This window comes from Gopherus evgoodei, chromosome 7 (genome assembly GCF_007399415.2).
Source record: "Gopherus evgoodei ecotype Sinaloan lineage chromosome 7, rGopEvg1_v1.p, whole genome shotgun sequence".
Lineage (NCBI taxonomy): Eukaryota > Metazoa > Chordata > Testudines > Testudinidae > Gopherus > Gopherus evgoodei.
Window position 1 is genome coordinate 23774536 of NC_044328.1, and position 20221 is coordinate 23794756.

At 37.0% G+C, this 20221-nt stretch overlaps 1 protein-coding gene across 1 annotated transcript in view; it reads left to right on the plus strand.

The window, feature by feature from the left end:
• Window positions 1-20221, plus strand: part of DOCK1 (dedicator of cytokinesis 1) — a 541297-nt gene that overhangs the window by 279349 nt on the left and 241727 nt on the right. The window contains 1 exon segment of the mRNA XM_030568323.1: window positions 19918-20019. Coding sequence (XP_030424183.1) covers window positions 19918-20019 — 102 coding nt within the window.

Consider the following 20221-nt stretch of genomic DNA (forward strand, 5'->3'; position numbering starts at 1 on the left):
CTATATGCTCTATCCATATTATTTGCTTTAGAGAAAGTTCTAATTTGTATTCCATACAATTCATGTAAAGATTGAGTGTTAAAATTGAGTTACTTTGTGATTTTCATATTCAAAGCACTTCAGATACATGTTCAATTATAATTAATTAATCCTCCTAATGTGAGGTAAGTATTATCATCTGTATTTAGCAATAGGGAATCTGAGGCAAAGAGGGTAAGAGACTTCGCCAGGTCCATAAAGGTTGTGTCATAGGTTTAGAATTTAGGAGTTCCTGTTTCCAAGTCCTATATTCAGACCACTATGAATCTGTCACTCCCCGTCCTGTTTATTTCTTTGCACCCAAACCCAAAGTCATCTGTTTACCTATCTACTTCTCATGTGATGGAAAATGTATAAAATCTCCTTAGCAGTCTTCTAAGAACTTACTTCATGAATATACAGTGGGCAGCCTGTAGATGGAGAGAATTTATTTATGCAAAGCTTTCTAGAGAAAATAACTGCCTTGGTAAAACTTTGTTTGTCTGATAAAGACAACCTCAAGTCTCAGTTCATGTGAGTTTTGTTCCTGTTTGCTAAGCATTTCTAGATTTAGACTGTAGCAGCGAATCTAGGGTCAGATTGTCATCCCTGACTCCACTAGATTTGTGCTGCCTTAGCAGTGCAATGTAAACAGTAAACTGACCTGAAGGGGCAGCTGAGGATTCCCTGCCAGCATACTTCAGGGAATGTAGTGCTGGCAAAACTAGCTATAGGCCACCCACTCTTCCTTCTGCTCCCTACACAGGTGAAGCAGAGAAGTGGTGTGGCAAAGTACTCAACATTTCCTTGGGCTACTCTAAATTACACCAAGGTCCAAACTAGCCCCAAGACAGCCCAGAATCAGGGGAATGCAAAGGTGACTTAGGGCCACCTTCCTCTCCCTTGCCCTCACTCTCTTCGGATGTAATGAATTTACACTCAACTATGCTGAGTGTTTGGCCTCTAACATCTATCTTTAGAGACACTGCCAGTATGTAATGGCTCTGATCTGGGCTAGTCTCAGGGTTAGAGCCCAGATTCAGCAAAGTGCCTAAGCCCATGCTTAAATCCTGTTGTAATCAATGGAACTTGAGCAGGGCCGGCTCTAGCCATTTCGCCGCCCCAAGCACGGCGGCATGCTGTGGGGAGCGCTCTGCTGCTCGCCGGTCCCGCGGCTCCGGTATACCTCCCGCAGGCGTGCCTGCGGATACTCCACCGGAGCTGCGGTGGACCTCCCGCAGGCGTGCCTGTGGATGCTCCACCGGAGCTGTGGGACCAGCGGACCCTCCGCAGGCACGCCTGCGGGAGGTCCACTGGAGCCGCCTGCCACCCTCCCGGCAACCGGCAGAGCGCACACTGTGGCATGCCGCCCCGAGCACGCGCTTGGCGCGCTGGGGCCTGGAGCTGGCCCTGAACTTGAGCATATGCATCAGTACTTTGTTGAACTGGGGCCTAAGTCAGTTTTAGAGCTGTCCAGAGAATGACAATTCCATTTTGAGGTTTTAAAATTGTTTTTGTTCTATACTGGATTGAATGGAATAATTTAGTTTGATAGTATTTATTTTCCGTAAGCCCATACTGTTTGTCACTAATTGTATTACCCACCTTTAATTCTGTATTTGAGTTCCATTTTAGCTATTCCATTATTTTGCTCAGAATTGACATTAGGCTGCTAGACCTATAATTACCCAGGTAATCCTGTTAACTCCTTTTAAATATTGGCACAACAGTAGCTTTCTTCCAGTTTTCTAGAACCTCCGTGGTGTTCCAAGAGTTACTGAAAATCAACAATAATGGTCTAGAGAGCTGTTTGGCCAGCTCTTTTAAAATTCTTGGGTGCAAATGATGTGGACCTGCTGATTTAAAAGTGTCAAGCTTAACAAGCTGCTGTTTAACATCCTTTTGAGTTACTGTTGTTTCATTATCATTAGGGATAGGCAACCTATGGCATGCGTGCCGAAGGCAGCACACGAGCTGATTTTCAGTGGCACTCACACTGCCCAGGTCACCAGGCCAGGGGGCTCTGCATTTTAATTTAATTTTAAATGAAGCTTCTTAAACATTTTAAAAATCTTATTTACTTAACATACAACAATTGTTTGGTTATATATTATAGACTTATAGAAAGAGACCTTCTAAAAACGTTAAAATGTATTACTGGCATGCCAAACCTTAAATTAGAATGAATAAATGAAGACTTAGCACACCGCTCTGAAAGGTTCCTGACCCCTGCATTATCATATGAGATGACAACATCATCTGTTTTTTCCCAAATATGGAACCGAAACATTTATTTGATATTTCTGTCTTTTATGCATTGTTATTGACAATTCTACCATTTCTGTCTAGTAATGAACGCATAATATTGTTAGGATTTTTTTTGTTCCTCATATACTTAAAAAATTCTTATAGCCACCAGAGTCAGGGACAATAGGATTTCTCCTTGTGTACTTTTGCCTCCCATATCAATTTTCTGTAATTCTGAGCTTCTGATTTTATTCTTCATTATCAACTTCCCCTTTCTTCTGTTTGGCCTTTTTTCTGTTTTCAATCAAAAGTTGAGATAATTTCTGACTGAAAACAGGTCTCTTCTCATAAGAACATAACATAAGAACAGCCATACTGGCTCAGACCAAAGGTCCATCTAGCCCGGTATTCTGTCTTCTGTTTAGTGACCAATGCCAGGTGCCCCCAGAGGGAATGAACAGATCAAGTGATCCATCCCCTGTCTCCCATTCCCAGCTTTTGGCAGAGGCCTTTTTGATCCTGGCTTGGAGTAAAACCACAAACATTTCTCAATCTGAAATTTTTGTGCAGTTGATTAATTTTAACTTGACAATATGCAGAAGATTTTCATTTGTACATATTAGAAAGCAAAGCCATCCATTTCTTGTAAATGATAGCAAAAAGTGAAATGGTTTGGAATTAAATTTAATCTGTGGATTTTTTAGCAATTTTTAAAAAATTATCTATTACTGTTTTTCATTACTTTGAAAAGTTGAGAGTCTGCAAGCTGCTGAACACTTGCTGAGGGTCTTCCATTCTAAGCTGGGAGCACTAAACACCGCTCTGAGAGCACTCAGAGCCTTGCAGAATTAGGTCCAAAATGATGAACTGTAGCTATTTGGGAAAAGATATATTGTCATCTTCAAATAGGATTGTTTAGCTTTCTGTGAGGAAAATTACTATAATGGAACTATTCTATATTTTATAAGATACAAACAAAATTATTTTAAACATTATACAGATGCTGTTGTTTTATGAGAAAGCGCTATTATAACTATTACATTTTGCAAACGGGCCACTTTAGTTTAATGGATGTGCCATCAGGAAAACAGTTTTCATATCAACATTCTTTACTTTTTTTGGTGTAATTTGTAATTTGTACCACAAAAGTCCATGCTCTGAAACTACCTGGTGCAGTTCTGTAGCATTACATATCGTAAGTTTTACAAGAGTGGAATGTGCCAACCCATATTTGTAATCATATTTTATATTTCAGAGGACTAGGGCTTACTAATGAAATGACAAGAATTGTGAATATGCTATCACTTTTACTGTAGTCAATATCTTTTATGCACCCAAACTTTGAAAACATTTTTCACTGCCAGAAACATAACTGTGTCATTACTATTTTAAATCTGTATTTAAAGCAAAAAAATGAAACAAAACAAAAAAAACCTTAAGGAAAGCACTAGCATCCCCAGAGGACATTGCTTGTAAAAATGCTCTGTCTTTTGCAAAGTGCCTGTTACCCGTTCTTGGAACCAGCCAAGAAATAACCACAAACAAAGGTTGAACTAGAGCAGCACTGAAGTTTGATTTATTGGTATCCCTTATTTGCGCAGTTATACTCACACACACAACAAATTCATGCTGGCAGGCTGCAGGTGCAGATATTGGTTTCGATTTCGCAGGTGGCTGAGGCTGGCCAGCTGACAGGTGTCCAGAGATCAGTTGCGAGGCGACGAGAGTCCCTGAAGTCCTTTGGATCTGCAGGAGGGCTCTACTGCTTCCGGTCCTGTCCCAAGTTTAGCGTGCTGTTACATTTCCTTGTTGGTAACCCACTTGGCCACTAGTCTCGAGATTTATACCTTCTCCAAGATAATAGCATGGTTCCATAAAAGGCGATATTTGCATTTTTATATTGCTATTGGCTGTCACTCACACTCTCTCACTTATTCCTTACATTCATTGATTACATATTCATAAGCATGAATACAATTGGTAATATAGAGAAATGCAGCTTTAAGCAAGCATGTAACATCATTGGGCAGCTTCCGCTGCTTGTGGCTTTGTAACAGCATAGCAGGAAACTGTGCGGACTGCACTTGAAAGAGCAAATCGGGAGTGGTCTGCGTCTGGCTACAGTACCTAACACTATACCTAACACTATATTTTTATGTATAACTCATTCATTTTTATATGTATGTTTTGTAGTCTGTGAAATAATAGACTCATAGACTCTAGGACTGGAAGGGACCTCGAGAGGTCATCGAATCCAGTCCCTTGCCCTCATGGCAGGACCAAATACTGTCTAGACCATCCCTGATAGACATTTATCTAACCTACTCTTAAATATCTCCAGAGATGGCGATTCCACAACTTCCCTAGGCAATCTATTCCAGTGTTTAACTACCCTGACAGTTAGGAACTTTTTCCTAATGTCCAACCTACATCTCCCTTGCTGCAGTTTAAGCCCATTGCTTCTTGTTCTATCATTAGAGGCTAAGGTGAACAAGTTTTCTCCCTTCTCCTGATGACACCCTTTTAGATACCTGAAAACTGCTATCATGTCCCCTCTCAGTCTTCTCTTTTCCAAACTAAACCAACCCAATTCTTTCATCCTTCCTTCATAGGTCATGTTCTCAAGACCTTTAATTAATCATTCTTGTTGCTCTTCTCTGAACCCTTTCCAATTTCTCCACATCTTTCTTGAAATGCGGTGCCCAGAACTGGACACAATACTCTAGTTGAGGCCTAACCAGCGCAGAGTAGAGCGGAAGAATGACTTCTCTGTCTTGTTTACAACACACCTGTTAATGCATCCCAGAATCACGTTTGCTTTTTTTGCAATAGGATCACACGGTTGACTCATATTTAGCTTGTGGTCCACTATGACCCCTAGATCTCTTTCTGCCATACTCCTTTTTTTATAGTTCCTTGTTTTCAATCCTGTAATAAATTTAGTGGCAGCTTTGTTTGCCTGCCCTCTATTTTCCAGGATTTATGTGAATTTCAGTTAAAAAGTTTGAAACTCACTTTAATGGGTTTGATTTTAATTATTTGCAATCTTCTTATTAGCAGTTTCTAATGTATATTTATTCTCATTTTCCAAATAACAAAGTAAAATTGTTAAATGCAATTTGTGGCAGGTTGAAGTAGCTGCTCTTTGATCTGATGAATATAATGGTAGAAATATACCTCTACTTTGATATAACACTGTCCTCGGGAGCCAAAAAATCTTACTGCGTCATAGGTGAAACCACGTTATATTGAACTGCTTTGATACACCGGAGTGTGCATCTTTACCGCATTATATTCGAGTTCGTGTTATATCGGGTCACGTTATATCAAGGTAGAGGTGTAAAGGCAATGTGGTCAGAATTTTAACAAGTCACTTACATACAGTAGTTTGTTTTTTTCATAATACATTTCAGATTTCACTGCTGATCTCAGGGCTTGAATCACAGTCATTAAAATCAGTCAAAAGACACTCATTGACATCAGTGGGCTTTGGATCAAGCACGGGATTAGATTCTAGTTGAACTGTAAGAGACTACAATATACAGTATTTTTAATGGATGTGTAAGCAATGCAATTTTATGAAGATCTCAAAGAATTTTTTCTTTTTCTGAGTAAAAGCATAAACAGTAGGTAGTAGTTGTTTTAGATACCTCTTTTTTCCTGTGATGAAAACTATTCTCATAGACTCATAGACTTTAAGCTCAGAAGGGACCATTATGATCATCTAGTCTGACCTCCTGCACAATGCAGGCCACAGAATCTCACCCACCCACTTCTATAACAAACCCCTAACCTATGTCTGAGTTATTGAATTCCTCAAATTGTGGTTTGAAGACCTCAAGCTGCAGAGAATCCTCCAGCAAGTAACCCGTGCCCCATGCTGCAGAGGAAAGCAAAAAACCTCCAGGGCCTCTGCCAATCTGCCCTGGAGGAAAATTCCTTCCTGACCCCAAATATGGCAAAAAGTTAAACCCTGAGCATGTGGGCAAGACTCATCAGCCAGCACCCAGGAAAGAATTCTCTACAGTAACTCAGATCCCAACCCATCTAACATCCCATCACACACCACTGGGCATACTTACCTGCTGATAACCAGTGTGTGTGGTTCTCCTATGAGAATGTATTGATCAAGCTATAATCAAAGGTTGTTCCTCCTGCTATATGGAGTTGTGTGGAGACCCTTTCCATGACTTGTTGGAAGCAAATGGTACCTGCTGTTCTGCCACTCTGACCATATCTCACTGCATGTCCTGATGTGAGACTTGAGTGGTGTGAAGGCCTTGTATTTCAACCACTTTATAATAATCCTAAATACTGAATAAAAGGACGCTGGAGTTCATCCCAGTTTGATGGAGCTCATCGTTCATATCAAGGTTTACATGCATGCAAAATTTCATGGCAGTAATCAGATTTTTTTTTCCTTTAACAAAAATTTGAAAAGTTTTCCTATGTTTGTTACCGCCTTATTCATCAATATGTATGTGATATTAGTGTGATTAGATAATTAATTAGACTGTTAAAAACAACAACAACAAGCCTTGAAGTTCCAACAGTAGGCTTTGTCAGGGCTGTTCTCTGGGTTGCCCATTAAGTAATAAATACTTCCTCCAAGATTTTTTTAAAATGAGTATGTCAAGTTAGGCCCGATGGTCCATATTTACTTACCTAAATAAATGGTCTGATTTTCAAAGGTGCTGAGGACTGTAATTTCAATAGGAACAGCAAGCTTCTCAGCACTGGTTGGAATTTTTCATATGAAAAGTGTTTTTGTTGTAATAGGCTTTTTGCAACAATGAAACTGTTCATGAAAAAATGCTGACATTAAAAATTTCCTCAACATTTGTTGTTTAAACTTTTTGGACCTTTTCAGCAAAATCATTTTTGAAACTATAAGCAAAAAATTTATTCTGGAAATCTGGATTTCATTGAGAGTAATGGCTTTTTGGGAAATGAAAAAAAATATAAGTAGTGATTTCATCAAAAATTCAATTAAAATATCCCACAAAAATGTAAAATTATTCCATTTTGATCCCTGTGAAAAGGAAACAACCTTGAAATTTCATTTTCCCCCCACAAAATTGTTTTTCTATTTTCCACCACTCTACTCTAGATACGAAAATTAGGGCATGTATTTAGGTGCATAAATGTACATTTAGGACCCTAAATTTATGCACTCATTTATTTATTTATTTTTTAAAAATTGGCCTATGTAGCTATGTAACTATGGTGCCTGCTGTTTAATATGACTCAAGTCACTACTGGGACTCAGATGGATGCTGTATTGTGCAATTCATAAGGGTCAGATGGTGCAACCCAGCTATTGTTCATCCCATAAACAAAAAGCAAGTTAATAGATTTATAAAAAGCGTTTGGGGAAAGGTTTCTGTTTCAGCAGTTGGGCATGGAGCAGAAGTGAAATTATTGTGCTCTCAGTACTATAACCAATGAGGCTGCAGCAGCAGCAGCATCTGGAGCCCCAGCACATTGACTTTCCAAGGCAGGTGTTTCAGGCTTCTGGATCTGTATAACGGCTGATCTCCTGGCCTCTAAATAGCCTGCTCTCACAGCACCACCGCCATACTATGGGGATGGCTTTCTGTGGACTGCCGTCCCCTCCCAGTACAGAACCAGAGGTTTCTCTGCATTTAGGATTTTCTGTGTCCACCTGGGCAAAGTGGGATGTGTCTCTAAAAGAATCAGTAAATGGACCAGTTGTATTGTTTACTCCTCGTTTATAATGCATTCATACCATTATAAATACTAATCAGCTTTTAACTTGAACATGTTATATCTGATTTAAAAATAAATATTGATTCAATCTATAAATTATATGTAATGGGCCTGAATCTCAGTGGTGTAAATGTGCTTCAGTAGAGCTATGCTGATTTGCAGCAACAGAAGGTCTGACTCGTATTTGTTTCTCACATGCTTTGCATAGTGCACACTCCTCTTGTCTATACAGAGTGGTTCTGAAGACACATGCTTTGTAATTTTATTCTTTCTATTTACATCTGTCAGATAACCTTAGTCCCAGATTTGGACCTTAGCGTCCAAAATATGGGGTTAGCATGAAACCCTCCAAGCTTAGTTACCAGCTTGGACCTGGTAATGCTGCCACCACCCAAAAAATTAGAGTGTTTTGGGGCACTCTGTCCCCCCGAAAACCTTCCCTGGGGACCCCAAGACCCAAATCCCTTGAGTCTCACAACAAAGGGAAATAAACCTTTTCCCTTCTCCCCCCTCCAGGTGCTCCTGGAGAGATACACAGACACAAGCTCTGTGAATCTAAAGAGAGGGACTCCCCCCCTTCCCGTTCCCCAGTCCTGGAGAACAGAATTACCTCCCTCTTCACCCAGAGGGAATGCAAAGTTAGGCGAATAAATCTAACACACACAGATCTCCCTCTGACTTCTTCCTCCCACCAATTCCCTGGTGAGTACAGACTCAATTTCCCTGAAGTTTCCCAGTAAAGAAAACTCCAACAGGTCTTAAAAGAAAGCTTTATATAAGAAAGAAAGAAAAATACATACAAATGGTCTCTCTGTATTAAGGTGACAAATACAGGGTCAATTGCTTAAAAGAATATTGAATAAACAGCCTTATTCAAAAAGAATACAATCCAAAGCACTCCAGCAACTATATTCATGTAAATACAAAAGAAACATATAAATTCTATCTGATCTTTTCGTACTTACAACTGGAAACAGAAGATTAGAAAACAGAAATCACGTCTCAAAGCTGAGAGAAAAGCAGGCAGACAGACAAAGACTCAGACACAACTTTTTTCCTCCACCCAGAGTTGAAAAAATCCGGTTTCCTGATTGGTCCTTTGGTCAGGTGCTTCAGGTGAAAGAGACATTAACCCTTAGCTATCTGTTTATGACAACATCACACACCTATCCATTTCTCAACACACTTATAAATAAATAAATAATCAGACAGGTCATTAAAATGAGAATAATTTATCAGTTTATGTAAGAATCATAAACTGCTTTTTCTCTCAAATATTGTCAGGTATCATATCTATGATGATAGATTTAAAAAAAAGATGTTGTCTTTCGCATGACTAACAGTGCACTTCCCTAGCACTCCCTGCTTATTTTCCTGATGTGACACTTCAAAGTTTTGGCATCTGTCTGACCCTAGAAGTTCCGTGCTTTATGGTCAGCATTACGTCAACAGAGTTAAAGCAGTAAATGTGTATTCTTTAGTTTCTTCAGCTAGTAGAATGTTCACTAAATATACTTACATCAAGATGCAGGGTTAATAGACAGTAAACTATTGAAGCAAGATAGAAAAATATTCATGTTATGCTCAAATCAGAGACATATGTCAGTTCAAAATAATTCTCAGTCTCTTAGAAGGGAAAATAAAGTTTGTTGCTTGCAGTTCAAGAAGGCAGAAGTGTGCCTGAAGCTTGTACTGGAAATGTGATCTCAGTGGGCAAAGGGGAGGCATCAGAGCCAGTCACAGATCTTGTACAGCAGTAGGCAGATGAGAGTGGAGCTGGTTGAGTATCTTTTCCTTTATCTGACTTGTTGGGGAGGGATTGGAATCTGTCAGTTTTTCTTTCCCCAGACAGACTAAATGGGAGCAGACTGTCAGGGAAATGAGGTGGAAAGTGATCATGGATTTTGGTCCTTGCCAGCAGAAATGACCTCTGAATGACAAGTCTTCTACTGTGAAATGCAATAGAAGATGCTGTTTCTTTTGGTAGGCTACGTGCTTTTATTCAGATTATCAGTACATTAGCAATTAAAACACCTGAGTATTTTTTTTTACCATTGTAAATTTCTTTTATACAACAGTTCTTTCAACTATTAACAATATACAGAAATTGAACACTATTCTGACATCATGATGATCCTAAAATACTATAAGCAACCCTCTTTCATGTCTTGGATATGCCTAATCTCATGCACGTAAACTTGGTATAGTTGGCAATTGTGACAGCAGCATCACAAACAGTGGAATCAAGCAATGTAGGTGTTGTAATTGCTCAAGCTGTATGGGCAGCTAACACTCAAATGGTTCATCCATGAACAGAACACCTGTGAGGTCATAACAAATAAATGAAGCTTTACTCTGGGTTTCCTAGAAATAAAGTTGGGTAGGAACGTATTTTAACAAGAATTACATTAAACACCTTTGACGTTGATCTCTGGCAAAATAGTTAACAGCTGTTACAGTCCTCAATAAAAAAACTAAAGGGGGGTAAAAGCCATCAACATAAGTTTATGAAAAATAGATCCTGTCAAATTAACTTGTATGTTTTTTGATGAGATTACAAGTTTAGTGGATAAATGTAATAGTGTTGATGTAATAGACTTCTTTAAGGCATTTGGCTGGGTACCACATGACATTTTGATGAAGAAACTAGAACAATACAAAATTAATATTTTACACACACAGAGAGAGAGAGAGAGAAAGAGGGTTAAAAGCTGCCTAATTGTTCTCAAAATGTAATTGTAAATGGGAATCCTAGAGAGAGCCACTCGATTTCTAGTGGAGTCTCAGAAGGATTGGTTCTTGGTCCTGTGCCATTTCACATTTTCATCAATGAATATATAACGTTGTTATTGATAATGCTTGCAGATGATATAAAAATTGGGAGACTGGTAAACAATAAAGAGGACAGGTCAGTGATACAGGTACAAAACGATCTGGATTACTTGGCAAACTGGGCTTTGGCAAACGGCAAGCATTTTACTAAGGCCAAATGTAAAGACATACATTTAGGAACAAAGAAGGTAGACTGTATTTACAGGATGGGGGAAACTCTATCCTTGGAAGCAATGCAAACAATACGGGGGGTTGTGGTGGATAATCAGCTGAACTTGAGAGCTTCCAGTGTGAAGCTTTGGCCAAAAGGGCTAATGTAAACATTGAATGTATAACTAGGGGAATTTTGAGTAGGAGTAAGAAGGTTATACTCCCTCTGTATTTGGCAGTGGTGTGACCAGTACAGAAATACTGTGTTCCCATTCTGGGGTCCACAATTCAAGAAGGATGTTGATAAATTGGAGAGGTTCAGAGAAGAGCTTTGAGAGTGATTTACAGGGATGGAAAACATTCTTTATAGTGATAGTCTCCCAAAGCTCTGTTTACTTTAACCAAGAGCAGAGTGAGGGTGGACTAGATCAGTCTATAAGAACATATACGGGGAACAAAACTTTAACTATGAGCTCTTCAGTCTTGCAGACAAAGGTATATCAAGATCTAATAGCTGGAAGCGGAAGCTGGATGAATTAGGTATGGTCACACTGCAGCTGGGAGAGTGTCTCCCAGCTTGAGTAGACAGATTTGTGCTATAAATAGCAGTGTGAACGATGTGGCACAAGCAGTGGCTCCGGCTAGCCTCCAGAGTACGGACTCGGGGTCGGGTGGTAGCCCAAGCCACTGCCTATATCTGTGTCCAAACTAGTTTTGCATGCTAGCTTGAGCTGGCGTGTGTCTGTCTAATAAGCTGAGAGGTGCACTCTCAGCTGCAGTGTAGGCATAACCATTCAGGCTGGAAATAAGGGGGCAAATTTTTAACAGTGGCAGTAATTAACCATTGGAACAATTTATCAAGGTTTGTGGTGGACTCTGTCACTGGCAATTTTTAAATCAGGGATGTAATTTATTTTTTTAAAGATATGCTGTAGTTCACACAGGAATTAAGGGAAATCCAATGATCTGTGCTATATGGAAGGTCAAACTAGAGGACCACGGTGATGTCTTCTGGCCTTATAAACTATGACTCTGTGAATAACATTAAGACAGAACATAATTATAGTAGTTCTAATAAGTAGTTCATAACAATGCAATGTTTTCATGCAAACTAGTTTGAAAACATATTGGCCCAGACACTCCTTAAAAGAGAACACACATGGATAATTAAAATCTTTCCCAATTATGGATTCTATTTTTTTTCCTAATAATAGTACTTAGCTCCTGTACAGCACTTTTTATTTGTGGATCTCAACACATTATACAAAAGAGGGTAAGTATCACTATACATACAATACAAATGAGGAAACAGAGAAACATATATGTGATATGTCTTTGCAACCATTTTCTTTGGTTTGGATCCATATACGTTCTCTTGTTACTAGTGATGCTTCAATTTACAATAAATGCTGCTTAGGATGATCCTTTTTTATTCTTTTATTTAGTTAGGGAGATCTTCCCAGAGTGGCACTGCTGGTCTGCCTGATTTAAGAGCCACAGTGAATAGTTTCCACGAAGGTCCTTCCATTTTAACTTTGAACAAAACACTTAATTTAACATTTGTTTAAATGTGCTTCTAGGATATAAATGTCACTATAGTCTACATAGACAGACACCAACACCAAAAATATAGTCTCGATCTTCTACAGCACAACATATGGAAATGAAAATATATTTAATTTATTGTTATATCAGATTATATGTTTGTTGTATATCAGATGATATATTTATTGTTAGATGATATATTTGTCTTTTTACAAAATCAGCTAACTTTGTTTCACAAAACGTAAAATACTGCAATATTGTCTAATGGTCAGAGGACAGGGCTAGATGTGTGAAGTCCAGGATACATAAGGAGCTTTCTTTCTAAACATATTTCAGCTAGCTCAGAGATCCAGCACCCACAGACCAAATGTGGATTTGTGAGTCATCTTTGTAAAATGGAGTGTATACATCACTGAATCAATGAATTACTCCTCTATAAACACCTTCCCCACCAGTCTTCAGAAACCTGACTGCTTCATATGGTTTTTCTAATTGAGGCAGACAGGGTTGTTACCTTAGAACCAATGGTGAGACATCTGTTTCAGGTTAATATACAAAAGGAAGAAAGCATATATTGTCCAGGGAAATTGTAAAGGAGAATGATACGTAAATTCAAACAATTTTGGAGCTCTTAACATTATTGGATCTGGATGGGCAATCACGTGAGGGGAAGAAGTGTTCTCATAATTATGTCTGCAGCCACAGAAAAACCACACATTTGTTATTTAAATTCTTATAAATCCTGCTACATTTATTTCATAGAGAGAAACTCAACTGTTGTATTGGTTCTATTTATTTTTATTCAGGATGGCAGGATTGGGTCCTAAGAATAGGAGAGCAGCATATAACAAGTAAAAAGATGACAAATATTAACATTTTGTTCTTGTTTAAATACTGCTATTTCCCTAAAATACTTTTTCTTTTGAAGATACCATTGAATTTACTCTCAGATTTCATATTTTGGGGATAGCTAGCTTTGTTTTAATACTGAGAGTATATATGTATTTTTACTTCAATCCCCCATTATATTATAATATAGATTGATATCTTGCTACAAGAAGCTGAGGGAAGTTCTGTCAAAAACATTTTAAATGCTGCACAGACACTGATATGACAAAATAATAGCATTGATTCTAATCTACTGCGCACTGACCAGTGGAGAGTACTTGAGCATAATGGTCTCTCAAATGCTATGAAAAGCCTGTTAGCAGAAATGAGTTTTTATGCTTCTAGGGATCTGAATTATGTGCATACAGATTGATTTCAGTGCCTGCTTTTTTGGCATATTTTGCAGTTTTGGCTTAACCTTTGCAACATATTTTGATGGATGATTACAGGAATCTGTTATTACTTGAAATCCACGCTAATGTATTTTTACCATGATTTAGTGATATATACCATATATGCATTTATTAAATTAATCAGAATAGTGCATGCTAACCAAAAAATGGCATTATTTGTCTTGCAAAAAACAGCTTGCTATTTCTTTGTATGTGTTTTAGCACTTACTTTGCACCAGTGGTTCTCAAACAGCGGTTACTGGACCCCTTCCTGGGAGTATGCAAAATGAAGCACTTTGAGGCCAAGCAGGAGAAGGGTTGCAGGCAGGAAGATGAAAGATTGTTTCTCTTAGAAAGTAGTCCACAGAATGCAAAATGCTGGAAATCCTCTGCTTTATACCACATTTGGTTGCCACTTTGTTTGCTTAAGTAAAATGATGTGTAAATGTATTTATCAGCATGAATAGACAAATTGTCTTTTAATTCAGGTTTACATACTGGCCAGGTTTTCAAAAGTGGCTAGTGATTGTTGGGCGCTAAATGTGATACTTGAACACTGAACTTTAAAGGAGATTTGCAGTGCCTGCAAATCAATCCCCTTCCAGGTATCTCAACTTGGATGCCAAAACTTGAGAGAGACAATTTCACTACTTACTTTCGAAAAGCAGGGTCACTGCTTTCTAATATATGGATTTATTATTTAGAAGCATCTTATATCTACTTTTCACTCATTTTGCACAGATGTAAATAAAAGCATCAATTAGAAAATAGTATCATAGTAACAACACTATAATTTAAACTCATATGGCCCTTTAATTCTAGTTTCATGTTTTAATTTGTTTATAGATTTCTGCCCAAATGATAACTTACAGAGAAACTTATCATAGTGGTTTGAGTCAAGTGGTAAATGTTTGGGAGAGTCTGAGGAAAATCAGATGTGTTTTTAAAACCTAATTAGGGCCTTTGGTAGCTACTGTAATACAAGTAGTAATAATAATAATGGAGCATCCCTTCATTCTGTTCCATTTCTTTCAAATTGGTTTTCGTATTGTAGATGAATAGTTTAATGATTCCAGCTTGAGGTTTTTCTGGGAATGGCTAGAGGCTATTTAAGGCAGAGTATCTTGGCACAAGAAAAAAATTAAAAGAATGTCCTGCTTCTCTCTCTTTGGGTGGGACCCAGTTTAGTAGCTGATTTGGTAGGTGTTCCAGGTTGATGGATAAACTTCATGTGAGACACCAGTTTAGAGATGCAATACACATAATGGCCTATTTGTTTCCCACTTCATGTGTTTCTCCTGGTACTCTAAGCAAAGAAAACTCTTCCTGCCCCTTGGGAAATTGACTTTCATTTTGCAATCTTCTAGTGACATTGGTGAAGGGAAAAGTTTTTAAATTAAAATGGAATTTCCACTTTTAACAATAGTTTAAATATCTAGTTCTTAAAGAAAATGTAATATTTGCTTCATTCTGTTGATTCATTAAGTCCATATGCAATAGCCACCTTTTTTTTTTCTAATTTTAAAAAAGTAGAAATTTTAACAAGTTATGAATTAGGTACTGGAATTGCATTCCAAGAAGACAACAATCACTCTCAAATAAAATACATAATCCAAGTAATAACAGGATTCTTTATCAAAAGAAGTCAACAGTATTTTTTTTAAATGGGCTGAGTTATTGATCCTTTGCCACTGAGAGCTTAAGAGTAAATTACTCTTGCTTATATTAGGATGTGATTGCAGACATAGCACATCACAAAATACTGTTTTGGGAATCATAAACTCTCTCTTGCCTCAGTGTACCTGGTTTATTGATAAGAAAAAAAGGATTAAGTTAGCAGCTCTGCTGGTTGGTGATTTTGTGCTAGAAAGAAATTAGTTATATTAAGAAACATAAAAAAATACATGAAGTACACTTTTCTTATATTGTATGGTGTGATTACATTTGTGAGTATTTCATTTATAATGTTTGTTTTCCTGCTTTGTAAATATGAAAGTGTGTGAAGGGCTTGCAGTGAAAACCTTGGCACTGAATGAATAGCTAATAATTGCAAAGGGCAACAGTAAGGTCCATTTATTGCCCTTTGCTGTACTAGTTACATAAATATAGGTCTGCAATTACTCCTACAATAAAATTGAAATTGATTTTTTAGAAAATTAGATTTTTTGTTTTGTATTGCCTGGAGTGATCTGCTATGTGAGATTATAGTATTTTCTGAATACAACTAAACATTAAAGAAATCAACTTAAGACAAGTATTTAATATTACTAGTTATTGCTATATAGCAAATAGACCATATGAAATAAGCTTAACTATTAGAAAATTATGTTTGTAGTATTGTAGCCATGTTGGTCCCAGGATATTAGAGGGACAATTTATACCAATAAAAGACATTACCTCATCCACATTGTGTCTGTTATAAACTTACAATTTTAGACAGCTTTGTAATTAAGAGCACACTGTGTTGGCTGGAAATGGAAGAAAATCTTAAAATTACTAAATCTGAAGACACATGAAAAGAGAAACTAAGTTTAATGAGTTTTTTTAAATATGAAGCATTTTATAGGGATAGTCAAACAGCATAGTCAAATATAGTTGGAACACACATGCTCCTTGGGTTTTAAAATAAATGGAAATGGATGAAGCTTTGTAGTGTATTTTTAACTTTTGTATGGTTTTCTTTATATATATTTTAAGATGGCGTTAATAGACTTAAGATGAAATAGTGCAAAGGCCCCTCTCCCCAAAACTCCCACTCTCTCAGAATAAGGATAAAGATGAACTCCTCTGTCTCTTTTTGACCCTACATTCAGGAGAAAGTGGTCTAATGGAAACACACACTGGTCAGATGGTATGACACAACGAGTGTCATTCAGATGATTTGATTACTGTCACTTGTATTTATTTTACGAGCATCTAGTTTTTGCCCTATACAAGTTCTTTATGGATGAACAGATTTTTAGATGGCTAAGGGACTCTATGTTCCTCTTAGGGTTGCCAATTTTGGTTGGATATATTCCTGGAGGTTTCATCACAAGACATAATCTTTGATTAAAGATTAATCTTTCATTCCTGGGGACTCCATAACCATCCTCAAGGGTTTGCAACCCTGGTTCCTTCCTAGTGGAAATGTAGTCCCCTCTAACATTGCCAGCTGTTATCAGGCATCCCATTTCCTCTTTTTGACTTTGAGGTTTTGTGTGTGAAAAATATTTTATGGGACTTTTGCTCTTTTCATTTTGGGTATATTGTTTAATTGTGTGTTGTTTGTGTATACTGTGGGTGAGTTACTTTAATTCCTTAAGGAGACATTTCCCTATTTCCATGGATTTATCTGTATTGATATTTAAATTGTGCTTAGCTGGATAAAGGCCTATACCCTAGTCTTATGGATCATTGCTGACCTGGGTGTACACTTTGACATATTTCATTCTTTACTTTGGATTATGCTGAGTTCATATGCAGTGTGTTTGTTCCTGTGTTTTTCTTTATCTAATAAACATTAGTTTAAAAAAAGGAAACAGTTTATGGTTCATATGGAAACACAACATTTAAGTATAAAGTATTAACCTCTCATATATCTTGTCTAACTCTTACCATGCTAATTAATAAGATATTTTTATGTAATGATCTTTCTCTCCAATGACTCATCTTCTTTCCTTGCTTATCAGCATGATTGTAGTAATTCCCACAGATAAACACTGTGCTGTTACAAAGAGAGGATTATGATCTCTTGGCAAGGGCTAGAGGTACTGGAATATGAAGGAGAGAGCTCATGTTTGCAAACATTAAACGTCAATAATTAGCCATTTAATGGGGAAGGGGCTACAAATATACATAAAAGATAAATTAATATAAGCTGAACTTCATTTCTAAACGTTTATGCATCTGAAAAGTGCATGTTTAAATCCATACGGTTTAACCGTTTTCCCAAGTTAGTCTTCTATTCAAATACAAAGTTAGCATTATCTGTTCCCTTGGTACAAAATTCATCTCTCAGTTGTTGCCATTGTTCATAATAATTTAAATTTCTAAACAAACAGAATGAGATTAGCATAACTATGTGAACAAAGCTCTTAACCAGGTACAGAAAATATGCTATGTTTAAAAAAAAAAAGTCATCTGTGTACTGATGAATTAACCATTAAGGTCCTGATTCAGTAGAGAAATAATATACATGTTTAACTTTAATTACATGAGTAAAATTAATCATGTACGTAAGTGTTTGAAGGACTAAGGTCAAAAGAGTGGAGTTTTAAAAGATAAGATATTTAAATGGTCAAACACAGGAGATTTTCTATCTAATCTCCTTTCTCTTCTTCACCTTTCCTGAATTTATATGAACTAGGAATTTGTGGGGGAGGTAGGACCTACTGTTATCTTGAATCTAGCCCTAACTGGGCAGTTTAAGAAAACAGAACACTCTCCCTCCTTCCCCCCCCTCCCGCCCCCAAACTGTGGCCTTTGTGGCTCAGAACCACCACATTATATAATTATTATATCGGACCCTTAAGGGAGATGGACTGAATATTATTTGGATTTGGCCTCTAAGTAGCAAACTCTTTTTCTGTGTCCTTATGTACATATTATACAGTCTCTTTTGACAATTAACGATTTCCTTTCCTGTTTCCATTAATAAGGTTCCCTATTATGTAAATTTCCTATTAGCATAATTTTATATCCCCATCTCTTGCTATGGATAAGAGAGAGTAACCATAAAGGTCTTTGACATAGCAAAACACCCAGTCAGCTGGTCACTCCCTTTTTTACACTTTTTGCACCTCTTAATATTTCTAATCTGTATTTATGTAGTATAGAAAAATTAGTAAGGGAAAAGGCATGCCTTCCAACAGAAACAAAGCCAAGTAAGCAGAAGAACAAGTACCAGATCTGCTGCCCTGGAGAAAGGATATGCAGAAACCCAATGCAAGGAATCTGTCAGTTGCATATGTTAGGAAGTTTGGGGACAGGGTGAGTGTGTGGTGAATTAACACAGATTATTACACAGATGCACAAGTCAAACCTCTTTCATGGCCTGATATTTGACCACAGTTACTTGAGATTTATGTAGCAAAGAGATTGAAGTGCTAAGTATTGAAGGCCTTAAATGGCAAGAATTTATCAACATCCTGCTTACAAAGAAAGTGTTTCATCAAAAACTATTTTCTCATGTGTTCTGTTACCACTCCAATTGAATTTATATCACACTATGCCTGGAGTAGGAAAAAAAAAATTAATTTGAAATGTTGTGTAGGGGAGTATACAAATTCAAGAGCATTGCCTATTTATTCTCTAACTTCCCTTTGAATTTTGAGAATTTCCTAAAAATCAGACTTATTTGTTGATTTATTAAGAATAAATCCAAAGGTTTTGTTCTATTGGGTCATGAGCAATCCACTTAACATATTCTTAACAGGGATATTAGAATAAGTTTACTAAACAAGTAGAACTGTCACTGATTATACCTTACATATGCTAGTATCAGTCAGGCTTTTTCTTAGCAGAATGTAGTTTGGGGTTATGAATTTTCAGTGCATGAAAATCTAAATATTGGGATTTTTAAAAAATAATACTTTCAAAACCTTTTTAATGGGTTTAGAGATATGGTATGTCAGACAATATTTTTGATGTTAGTATAGTGTTTTTTCATAAATCTGGTCATTCTTGCGATATCCATTGTAATGATTTTTAAAGCGATGTCTTCATTGCATGCTATACTGACTTGCCCAAATGTGGATACTAGAATTTGTAATGTGTTTGTTAGATTTTAAAGTCTGTAATGCAGACAAGGTTTATATCTCCAAATAGTTTTTGTATCAAAATATAGTCCAAAATCAGGCCTGAAATGCCTGATCAAGTATGAAACAAATACATTTAAATTTTACATTTTCATGCACTTGTATATTAGGTATGTTTAAGTGCCAATTCACTAGCAGCAGACTGTGCATGGATTTCTTTCCATTCATGACATGTTAATGATAAAGTTTTACTTTGACTAGTCCATTTTATTGACATACCAAAAGAAATTGTTAGAGCCTAGTGACACAACGTTTTGATATTGGGTACTGTTTAGCTCCATCTCTTAAACCATTGTTATCATTATTATTTTAAATAGGGGAACTTCGTTGCAAGCATGACAGCCATTTTAAGGCAAATGGAAGACTATCATTATGCTCATTTAATCAAGACTTTTGGAAAGATGAGGTCAGATGTTGTGGTAAGTTTAACATTGGCATCTTTACCCTATGTAGCATTTGTCTTACTTTCTGTTTCCGTTAGTATTTGATAAATACAATTACAGATTTTAAAAAAATATATTTGATTCATATGACCTAACATAAAAACAGGATCAATGAAGCATCATCTTCTGAATCCAGAAATGGCATGTGAAACTTTATTATTATACCAAATGATGAAGT